Source organism: Chiloscyllium plagiosum, unplaced genomic scaffold (assembly GCF_037043375.1).
Source record: "Chiloscyllium plagiosum isolate Xiang-an unplaced genomic scaffold, Cpla_swu_hap1 HiC_scaffold_3, whole genome shotgun sequence".
In the NCBI taxonomy this organism is placed as follows: domain Eukaryota; kingdom Metazoa; phylum Chordata; class Chondrichthyes; order Orectolobiformes; family Hemiscylliidae; genus Chiloscyllium; species Chiloscyllium plagiosum.
The window spans coordinates 157416587-157428639 of record NW_028270141.1 but is presented as its reverse complement, the minus strand read 5'-3'; the positions used below and the strand labels follow the sequence as shown (position 1 = coordinate 157428639).

General features: G+C 42.8%; 1 protein-coding gene across 1 annotated transcript in view; it reads right to left on the bottom strand.

Moving 5' to 3' along the window:
* The window catches only part of lbr (lamin B receptor), a 101798-nt gene that overhangs the window by 54833 nt on the left and 34912 nt on the right, over window positions 1-12053 (bottom strand). Inside the window, exons 4-5 of the mRNA XM_043687384.2 lie at window positions 11360-11458; window positions 2070-2235 (exon numbers count right to left, since the gene is read on the bottom strand). Coding sequence (XP_043543319.2) covers window positions 2070-2235; window positions 11360-11458 — 265 coding nt within the window. The remainder of the gene's footprint in view (window positions 1-2069; window positions 2236-11359; window positions 11459-12053) is intronic.

Genomic DNA, 12053 nt, shown 5'->3' with positions numbered 1-12053 from the left:
CCCCGACCAATGCACCTAATTTGGGCAACTTAGCATGGCCAATTCATCTAACCTTGGATTGTGGGAGGAAACTGGAGCATCCAGAGGAAGCCCACACAGACACGGAGAATGTGCAAACTCCAAACAGATAGTCGCCCAAGGCTGGAATCAAACCCAGGTCCCTGGCGCTGTGAGGCAGCAGTGCTAACCAGTGTGCCATGTGTCTATGTGGGTTTCCACAGGATGCTCCAGTTTCCTCCCACTAGTTAGTGGATTGGCCATGATAAATTGCCCATTGTTCAGTGATGTATAGGTTAAGTGGAATAGCCATGGTTACAGAGGTAAAGGAGTGAGTCTGTATGGGATGCTCTTTGGAGGGTTGTGTGCGGAATTGTTGGGCCAAATGGCCTGTTTCCACACTGTCGAGATTCTTTTCTATTCCATTCCACTAACTGCAATAGAGTTTCATCTACTTCCAAGACGACAAAAAAAGGAGAAAGAAACCATAAGGCCCCAGGCAGGATGCTCTGCCATTCAATGAGATCATAACTGATTGGACCTTGACCTCAACTCCACTTACCTGCTATCTCCCCTTAATCCTGGATGGGTCTATTGTTCAAGAAACTCACATTCTCAGCTCTAAATATATTCAATAGGTCTCAACAGCTCCCAAGGTACAGACTTCCAAAGATTTGCACTTCTTTGAAAACAATACCTCCTTCTCTCTATCCTGAACAGGTGCCCTCTCATTCTGAAATTAATTCTATATTTTCCCCATTGATAGATGTCAAGCCAAATGGCCTAGAAATTTCATGCTATCTTGTTCTCAATCTATTTTTCCCTCTTGTTTAAGCCATCTTTTAGAGTCATAGAGTAATACAACATGGAAACAGGCCCTTCAGCCCAAACTGGTCCACGCTAACCATGATGCCCATTCAGCTGGTTCCAATTTCCCACATTTGATCTAGATCACTCTGAATCCTTCCCATCAATGTGATGTATATACTCAAGTAATAGTCAAACTCATGTAAAAGTCAACCTCCTATTTTTCACTAAATAACCTGGAATTTTCCATACATCTCATGTAAGTCAATCCTCGTTCTTCACAGGCAACAGACCAATGTTTATGAATCAGTGTGCCGGCCGTCACGTCCCGCTCCAACTTACCAATCTGCCGGTTGTTCCGCTCCGCTCCTAATCTTCCAGTCCACTGACTGTTGAGTTCCACCCTGGGTTTTCAGAATTACCATAATTCATTGTTTAGTCCTTTAGAGATCAGTTAGACTTCTGCTAATGATACAGTACTAATTTTGACAAGCATAAATTTCAGCCCCTCAAAAGTAGTATCCATATAATCATCAACTCCATAAATTTGGTGGGCGGCACGGTGGCACAGTGGTTAGCACTGCTGCCTCACAGCGCCAGAGACCCGGGGTCAATTCCCACCTCCGGCGACTGACTGTGTGGAGTTTGCACGTTCTTCCTGTGTCTGCGTGGGTTTCCTCCGGGTGCTCCGGTTTCCTCCTACAGTCCAAAGATGTGCGGGTCAGGTGAATTGGCCATACTAAATTGTCCATAGTGTTAGGTAAGGGGTAAATATAGGGGTATGGGTGGGTTGCGCTTCAGCGGGTCGGTGTGGACTTGTTGGGCTGATGGGCCTGTTCCACACTGTAAGTAATCTAATCTAATCTAAAATTTAACCTTAAAAAAGTAGTCAAAAAAATTCGACTATTACTCAAGTATATACGGTACCTATTATCCAAATGTTTTTTTAAAATGTTGCTATTTTACCTGCCTCAACTACTTTCTCTGGCAGCCCACATGCTGGTTTCTAAAATTTCCTTAAACCTTCCGGCCGACCACAGATCTTTAAAGCACATCATGAGTTCTCTTTCAATTTGATACTGTCCATAACTTAGTCTGTCCTTCCCAGAGTCTTTTTCAATGCAACATCATTTCGAATGGACAGGTCTTCTAAAACTTAATTTTACTGACTAATCTATCTTAAATCAAAGAAAACTGGTTATAGAATATAACTTGAGACATAACGGAAAGAAACGTGAAGACTCAGAAACATCCTCTGGTCTTACCAACTTGACCTCCAAACTCCCGTTCTTGGGTCCGCACTGCTTGCTTTTTAACGTATAGACGGTCGTCTTTTGTTTCCAGTTCGACAACTTTTTCTTCTTGCTTCTTGGCTCGGAGATTGTAAGGGAGACCCAGCTGGTCTGTTACAAGTTCTTTGCATACCTTGTGCTGCACGTTAAATGAAATAAAGACACAGAAAGGAAACAGCAAGGCTATAGATGAATTACATAACTCAACAATAGCTAGAGATCACCACGTTCCTATCTTCCCCATTCTCCAAACAAAAACCAATTATCACAATACTTTGTATTATAATAACTTAAATAGATTAACATTAAGCACTGTTGAGTCAATTAATTGATTGATTTTATTGTTGTCACATGTACTGAGAAATAGTGAAGTGCATTATTAGATTTAGATTACATTACAGTGTAGAAACAGGCCCTTCGGCCCAACAAGTCCACACCGACCCGCCGAAGCGAAACCCACCCATACCCCTACATTTACCCCTTACCTAACACTACGGGCAATTTTAGCATGGCCAATTCACCTGACCTGCACATCTTTGGACTGTGGGAGGAAACCGGAGCACCCGGAGGAAACCCACGCAGACACGGGGAGAACGTGCAAACTCCACACAGTCAGTTGCCTGAGGCGGGAATTGAACCCGGGTCTCCGGCGCTGTGAGGCAGCAGTGCTAACCACTGTGCCACCGTGCCGCCCATTATATTGCATGCTACACAAGCAGACCATACCATACAAAGTGCATCAGGGAACAGAACAGAACAAATTGCAAAATATAGTGCTACAGCTACAGAAAAGTTGTAGGATGAGCTCAGAATTAACATTGAAGAGGCCCTTTCAAAAGTCTGATAACAGTGGGGAAGAAGCTGTTTTTGAATCTGTTCGTTATGTGCATTCAAACTTATAAATTTTCTGCCTGATGAAAGAGTGGAACAGAGTATAACTGGGAGGGGAGGGGTCCTAGAGTATAAAACATAGAACAATACAGTGCAAACAGGCCCTTCGGCCCTCAATGTTGTGCCGACCTGTGAACTATTCTCAGCTCGTCCCCCTACACTATCCCAAAATCATCCATGTGCTTATCCAAGGATTGTTTAAATCTCTCTAGTGTGGCTGAGTTGACTACATTAGCAGGTAGGGCATTCCACGCCCTTACCATTCTCTGGGTTCTGTTCACAACTCTCTAATTTCTCATGGTCTTGGAAACAGCAGTTGCCAAACCACACTATGATGCGTCCAGATAGGATGCTGTCTATGGTGCCTCTATAAAAATTGGTAATGCCACAATTCCTTAGCCTCCTGAGGAAGTACTAACGCTGTTGTGCTTTCTTGACCGACACGTCAGTTTGAGCAGACCAAGACAAATTGTCAGTGAGCATCACTGCCAGGAACTTGATGCTCTCGACCATCTCCACCTCAACATCAGGCAGAGGTGTACCCTCCATTCTGCTTCCAGAAGTGAATGACCAGCTCCTTTGTTTTTCTAACATTGGTGGAGAGATTGCTGTCTTTACATTCCAATAAGCTGTATCGCTCCCTGTATTGTCTCCTTATTGTTTGAGATCCGACCTACAACAATGGCGTCAACAGGTAAATTTGTATATGGAGTTGGTGCAGAGTTTGGTCATACATTCGGTAATGTATATAAGAATAAAATCAGGGGCTGAATACACAGCCTTTCAGGGCACCCATGTTGAGGATTTTGTGCAAGTCATTATCAAAGTCCACTTCTCCTCAACTGCAGAAATAAGTAAAATCTCAAAACTGATAAATGAAGGTTTTACATAAACTGACCAGGACAGCAGAGAAGTAACAAGGCAACTCAAAATAAATATCAAGCGAAAAAAGTTCTGCAAAAGAAAATGCTTCTCTACCCATATTCTATCAAATCACCAGTTTTAGCTGAGTTATGTTTACTGAGTCACAAACAAAAGTCAAACATCATCCATCAGCAAGGAATGAAAAAGAATATTGCAAATTCTAAGAAAACCAGTCATGGAATGGTACAAAACTATCTACATTTCCTTGACTATAGGGACATGCAAAAGAGAACAAATCTTTTAGTGTTTCAATTATATCAATGTAAAGAAACACCATAACAAGGACTGATGAAAAATACTCATTGTGAGCTTTTATCTGCTTGGTCATAAACATCTAAACCTTAGGAATGTCAGATAAAAGCAAAATACTGCAGACGTTGGAAGTCTGAAATAGAAACAGAATATGGTGGAGAAACTCAGCAGATCGGGCAGCATCTGAAGAGAACATAAGAACTAGGAGCAGGAAGTAGAACATCTGGTCCTTTGAGCCTGCTCCGCCATTCAATAAGATCATGGCTGATCTTTTCATGGACTCAACTCCACTTATGCACGCTTCTACTGTATCCTTTAATTCTTTTATTATTAAAAATAAATCTAACTTAGCTTTTAAAAAAAAATGTTTACTGAAGTAGCGTCAACTACTTCACTGGGCAAGGAATTCCATAGATGGGTTAAGAAGTTCCTTCCCAATTCATTCCTAAATCTGCTCCCTCTAATTTTGAGGCTATGCCCTCTTGTTCTAGTTTCAACTGCCAGTGAAAACATCCTCTCTACTCTGGAATCAACCCAGTGAATGTCCTCTACACCCTGTTTAGTGCCAGTACATCCTTTCTCAAGTAAGGAGACCAAAACTGCATGCAGTATTCCAAGTGTGGTCTCACCAGCATCCTGTACAGCTGCAACATAACCTCCCTGCTTTTAAACTCAACCTCTTTAGCAATGAAAGACAAAATTCCATTTGCCTTTCTAACTACCTGTTGTACCTACAGACAAACATTCTGTGATTCATGCACAAGAACACAGGGGTCCCTCTGCACAGCAGTGTGCTGCAACTTTTTACCATTCAAGTAATAGTCCTTTTATACTGTTACTCCTAACAAAGTGGATGACTTGACATTTATGAACATTGTATTCCATCTGCCAGATCTTTGCCGACTCGAAGTGTCTGTGTTCCTGTGCTAAGTTTTAAACTTCAAACTTTGCTCTGCCACTCATCTTAGTGTCATCCACACTATTCATGGTCTCCTACTCCAACTCCAAAGAAACAAATGTTTTGAGGCTGATATCACAGCATTGCTGTTTTTACATAGGAATATCAGTTTGTCTGTTCAATCTCAGTAAACAATTTAGAATTATGGCTATAATTCAGTATGAAGGCATCAAACCCAAATTTAAGGACAGCACAACAACAAACTAGCCCCCTAAATTAAATCTAGTTGAAATTCATCATACAAGCAGTACAGATGTTAAGCTCACTGGTCTATAATACCCAGGGTTTTCTTTGCAGCCCTTCTTGATTAATGGCACAACATTCAATACCCTCCAGTCATCCAGGACCTCACCTGTAGCTAACGATGATGTAAAAATATCAATCAGGGCCCCCGCAATTTCTTCTCTCACCTCTACTGTGTTATGGACTGTCCCCAAGTACCCAAATCTTCACGTCTTTCTCCATAGTAAACACAGAGGAGAAATATTCATTAAGGACCTCATCCATCTTCTGCAGTTCTACACAACCATGTCCACTTCAGTCCTTGAGAGGCCCTATTCTCTCTTTAGTTATTCTTTTTCCTTTAATATACTTAAGTACCTCCTTGCATTCGCCCTTGTCTTGGCCAAGAAGAATATCTCGTGCCCCTTTTTCGCCCACCTGATTTCAGACTTAAGTAAACTCCTGTCTTCCCCGTATACCTCCAGAGATTCCCTTGATCCTAGCTGCCTGTACCTGACAACCCCCTTTGTTTTTCTGGTCAAAGCCTCAATATCTCTCGTCATCCAGGGTTTCCTATTCTTACCAACCTTGCCCTTCACCCTCGCAGGAACATATAGACCTTGAACTCTCGCTATCTCACTTTTAAAGGCCTCTCTCTTGTCAGAGGTCCCTTTGGCTGCAAACAAACTACTCCAATCAACCCCTGCAAGCTCCTATCTAATTCCATCAAAATGCACTTTGTCTCAACTTAGAATGTGAATCTGTGGATCAGTTTCATCTCTCTCCATAACTATTTTAAAATTAATAGAACTATAGTCACTAGTCCTCCACGGTCACCTGTCCTGCCCTACTTCCCAAGAGTAGGTCGAGTTTTGCCCTTTCAGACGTAGGACCCTCGATATACTACTGGAGGAAACTTGCCTGAATGCACTTAACTAATTCCACCCTATCTGAGCTCTTAACGCTCTGGCAGTCCCAGTTGACGTTAGGAAAATTAAAACCCCCTCCTCTGACAACACTATTGCCCCTGCAAGACTCCCCAATCTCCCTGCATATTTATTCCTCAAATTCTTTGGACTATCTGGGGGCCTATGGTACAACCCCAATAATGTCACCATCCCCTTCTTATTTCTTAGCTCCACCCACAAAGTCTCACTAGATGATCCTTCAGTTATTTCATCTCTGACTACTGCTGGAATACTCACCTTGATCAAAAATGCAATTCCCCATTCCCTCTTTCCACCACCTGACCTGCCTAAAACTCCTGTAACCTGGCACATTAAGTTGCCAGTCCTGTCCCTCCCTGAGCCACGTTTCAGCAATAGCTATAATATCCCTGTCCCACGTACGTATCCATGCCCTGATTTCATCAGTCTTTCCTGTCAGCCCACTTGCATAGAAATAAATGCAATTTGTCCAACAGGCATTTCTTGCACCCCATAATGTTCCAGCCTAACCTGTCTCTTCAACTTACTATTTCGGATTACTATATCTCTTTTGATCCTCGTACTTGCCACCCTGTTGATGAGAGTTCCATCCACCTGCCAATCTAGTTTAAATCCACCCTTGCAGCACCAGTAAACGTGGCCAAGATACTGGTCCTCCTCCAGTTCAGATGAAACCATACAGTAAACAGGTCACCTCTGCCCCAGAAAAGATCCCAATGATCTAAAAATCTGAATGCCTGCCCCCTGCACCAATTCTTTAGCCACGCATTCATCTGCCATGCCCTTCTGTTCTTACCCTCACTAGCACATGGCACTGGAAGTAATCGGAATGTTATCACCAACAATATCCTGGTTTTTATTTTTCCTAGCCCTCTATAAATCACTCTGTAGGACCTCATCCCTATTTCTACCCAACATGCACAATGACTTCTGGCTGCTCACTCTCCCCCTTGAGAAGGTCCAGGATGTCTCCTGGACCCCTGGCACCTGGGAGGCAACACATGATACTAGATTCATACTTGTGGCCACAAAATCTCCTATCCGTTCCCCTAACAATCAAGTCTCCTATCACTAAGGTCCTGTTTGCCTTTATCCCCTTCCCACTGTGCCCCAGAGCCAGTCTTAATGCCACCGACTTGGCTACTGTTTGGTAGGAAAAAGTGTGAAGTAATGTACTTTTGCAGGGAAAAAAAAAATTTAAAAATAGTGGGCTATTATTTCAACGTAGCAAGACTCCAAAAATGATAGTGCAGAGGGATCTGGGTGTAACACAAAGTTACACACAGATGCAGAAAATAATTTGAAGTTTTTGGCTGGGGGTGTTGAAGTTTAAAAATGGAGAAGCCTTGATACAATTGTATTGGGTGTTCATAAGACTACACCTGGAGCACAAGCACAATATCAATATTTAAGAACGGACACATAAGCATTGAAGGTTACTCAATAGAGATTCAGTACATTGATTCTTGGAATAAAGGGGTTGACTTATCAAGAATGAAGTTAAAAATTCACACATCAGGTTATAGTCCAACTAGTTTATTTGGAAGTACAAACTTTCAGAATTTGTAGTAAAAGTGTCACACAACGGATGTGATGTATTGAAGAAACTTTGAAAAAAAAGATTAAAGCTCTCAGCCGACTCTCAATTTCTGCCCCACCACCAAAATGGACCACTCTTGCGGCAATTCCTCAGATAAATGAGACTCTGGGAATTCTTCCAAGATGTCAGCAGCGAGCCCAATGAGACAACTGATAAACTGGAACAGCCGTCATCCATAGTGGAGCATCCAAAGGAGTCATCAATTTGGACTCCTCCGGAGGGCCGTTGGCCTGGACTTTACATGTATGCCCAAACTGTCAGGAAACGTGTAAATGCCAGCTTCATCAGCCGCATTCACAAGAGAGAGCAAAATGTCACCAAATGACAATGCAACGCCACCCGTGCTCTCAAGACCAAGCAGACAAAGGAGGAACCATCGTCATTCAGAATAGAATGGACTCCTGCAAGGGAGTGTACCAAAAACTGAACAACCAGGAACACTACAGGCAACTACTGGCCAATCCGGTAAGAACACACCTGTGAATTAAACGAATTGATCAAGACTTTTGATCCAGTCCTGCAGAGTACTCTACGCACTGTCATCCAACGTACTTCCCGAATGGGGACTTCTACTGCCTTCCGAAGATACACAACGCCAACACACCTGGACGTCTGATCCTATCAGACAACGGGACCCTGTGTGAGAACTTCTCTGGCTATGTCGAGGGCAACTTGAAACCCATTGTACAAGTGACCCCCAGCTTCTTCGCGACACCACAGATTTCTTACAGCTCCCACAGACCAGTCAAACGAGGAACATTCCCCATCACAATGGACATTTTGGCGCTCTACACCAGAACTCCAAAGTGATGACATCGATGCAACAGCCTCAGTACCTAATATCAACAACTGCCAAACGTCAGGCACTATGCTACAAATCATTTGCTTCATCATCAACCACAACGTCTTCACCGTTGACAACCAGCTCTTCATCCAGACAAAGGAACAACCACAGGGACCAAATTTGTACCCCAATATGCTAACATTTTCATGCATAAATTTGAACAAGACCTCTTCGCTACACAGAACCTCCAACCAGCACTATACACCAGATATATTGACATTTTCTTCCTTTGGACCCATGGTGAGGAGTCTCTGTGATATCAACAAGTTGCACCCCACCGTCAGATTTACCATGGACTACTCTTCAGAATCAGTCTCATTGTTGGACACACACATCTTCATCTAGAACAGCACCTTAGTACTCACTCGACCACAAGCCCATGGATAATCTCACGATGCTGCACTTCATTAGCGTCCACCCTAACCATGTTAGAACAGCCATACCCTACGGACAAGCCCTACGCATACACAGGATGTGTTCAGATGAGGAGGAACATGACAGACACCTGAAGGTGCTGAAGGACATCTTCATAAGAACAGGACACGACACTCAACTCATTGATCACCAATTCTGACGTACCACAGCAAGAAACAGTAATGACTTTCTCAGAGACAGAGATGGGATATGACCATAGGGTACCCTTCATTGTCCAGTACTTCCTGGTAGCAGAGGAACTATGCCATGTTATTCACAGCCTGCAACACATTATTGATGAGGGTGAGCACGTCACCAAGATATTCCCTACGCCTCCACTTTTTGCCTTTAAACAATCGCCAAACCTTAACCATTGTTCACAGCAAACTGCCCAGCCTTCAGGACACCATCGCCCACAACACCATTCAACTATGTCATAGCAACCACTGCTTGACATATCAGTATAAATATGGATACTATCATTACACATGAGGACACCACCCACCACGTGCACGACAGATACTCAGCTAATGTCATCTATCCCATATACTGCAGGTAAGGATTCCCCGAGGAATGGCATTTAGGCGAGACTAAGCAGATGCTATGACACTAGACGAACAACAATCACCAGACAGGGATGTTCCCTTCAAGTCGGTGTACACTTCAGCAGTCTAGGACATTCGGCTTTGGATCTTCAGGTGACCGTCCTCCAAAGTGGACTTCAGGATACACAATAATGCAGAGTCGCTGAGCAGAGGCTGATAGCCAAGTTTGGATCTTGGGTTCATGTAATACTATAGGTGACCCCACTACACTACATTTTCTCTCTCTCTCGCTCTCTCTCTCTCCCAGACCCTCTGTCATACACATGCTCTCGCATAGACACAGACACATTCACGTGCAAACCCTCTCACAGGCATATACTCCATCACACTCTCGCGCACACACATACAAGTCAATGGGATGAATTTGCATTTGCATATTCATTCCATTTTGTTCAAAAAACACACAGTCTGTAGGCATGTGACATTTTATCAATTTCTACTTTGGAAACAGAACAGTCTGACTCAAGATTGGGATACAGAGACTCGAACCTCACACCTTTAATGAATTATCTGAGCTGAGATGTCACTTTTTAAAAATAAAACCTTAAGTTATCTCAGAAATGTGACTTGAAAGACGTTCTGGGATTTACGTATTAATGAATCGAAGCATGCAAACCACTGCTGTTAAAGACCTAACAGCAATCTAGGTTTGTTCAATATATCGCATCAGTTGTATGACATTTGATCTTTTACTATAAATTCTGTGTCCTATGAGCTTGCCCCACTAGCTACCTGATGAAGGAGCAGCACTCTGAAAGCTTATACTTCCAAATAAACATGTTGGACTATAGCCTGGTGTTGAGAGATTTTTACCTTTGTCCACCCCAGTCCAACACTGGTACCTCCACATCATGGTCATCAAGAACGGTTAAACAGATTAGGCCTGCCTTCAGTAGAGTTTGGAAAAGATGAGCTGCCATGTTTTTGAAACATACAAGCCCCAAGGAGGAGCATCCGGAACTAGGAGATGTAGTTACAGAATAAAAAGACACTCATTTAAAACTGAGACGAGATTGAATTTATCAAAACGTAGTGAATTCTCTGGAGTTTTTAGATTAGATTAGATTCCCTACAGTCCCTTCGGCCCAAGTCCACACCAACCCTCAGAACAGCAACCCACCCTCTGACTAATACACCTAACACTACAGGCAATGGCCAATTCACCTGACCTGCACATATTTGGATTGTGGGAGGAAAACAGAGCATCCGGAGGAAACCCTCGCAGACACAGGGAGAATGTACAAACTCCACACAGACAGTCACCCGAGACTGGAATCAAACCCAGGCCTCTGGTGCTGTGAGGCTGCAGTGCCACCCACTGAGCCATTGCGCCGCCCTAGATCACAAAGTATTTACAGAGGAGGTAGATAGCTCTCAATTCCCAGATATTTTATGGGGAGCTGGTATGAAAGAAGTTGAGGCATGGGGCAGAATAGCCATAATCTTACAGAATGGTGGGACAAGCTTAAGGGACTGAATGGCCAACTCCTGTTCTTATGTTCTTAAAATAAGAAAGGTGATGCCAGTGGATCCTTGTAAGAGTCTGTAATGTTTTGTACTATTGAAATAATGCTGATGTTTATCAGCATACTGGAGAAGACATTACCTCAATAATTCTGTAGGTATTCTTGGTATTGTTCTCCTCCTTCTCCTCTTTGTAGTCTGTCACAGAGGTAGTTTTGCTGCTTGCGCTATTCTCCTGAAGCTTCTCATAGAAGAAAAAGCAATAAAACTTAGAAATCAAAGACAGTGTTCCTCAGAATTTAACAAAATGCTTTAAATTGGCCTTCCTGAACATAGCTACACAAAACTGCTAATTCTACTTAGACTCAACAGTAATGTATTCTGACACACCAAATTGTACTAGCCACCAATCAAGGTACTAGCACACTTTTGCCCGTATTCATTGCATGGATGTTTATAAAAGCTAAATCAATATCAACACTTGTGCAAATGGTATTTCATTTTTACCTTTCACCTTCTTTTCTATTTCTGAGCACCAGCTCCCAGAAAAATAGGCACGTTTCTGCCATATCAACTGACGTGATGCTCAGACCAATTAAGTTAAATTCCTTTAAAATGTCACTGCATTTCCAGCCATCCCACCTCTTAATAATTAGTATAACTGTTAATCTCAACACAGGCAACTGAGTTTGTAGCATATGAGCAGACACCATAAGACTGCCTCTTTGCTTCCATTCTCATTTCCAGCCATAGTGAAGTCTGTTAAGGGTCAAGAGGGCGAGTTGGAGACTAATATAGTCACATTGTGACATTAAAGAGTTAACTTGCTCTGTTGA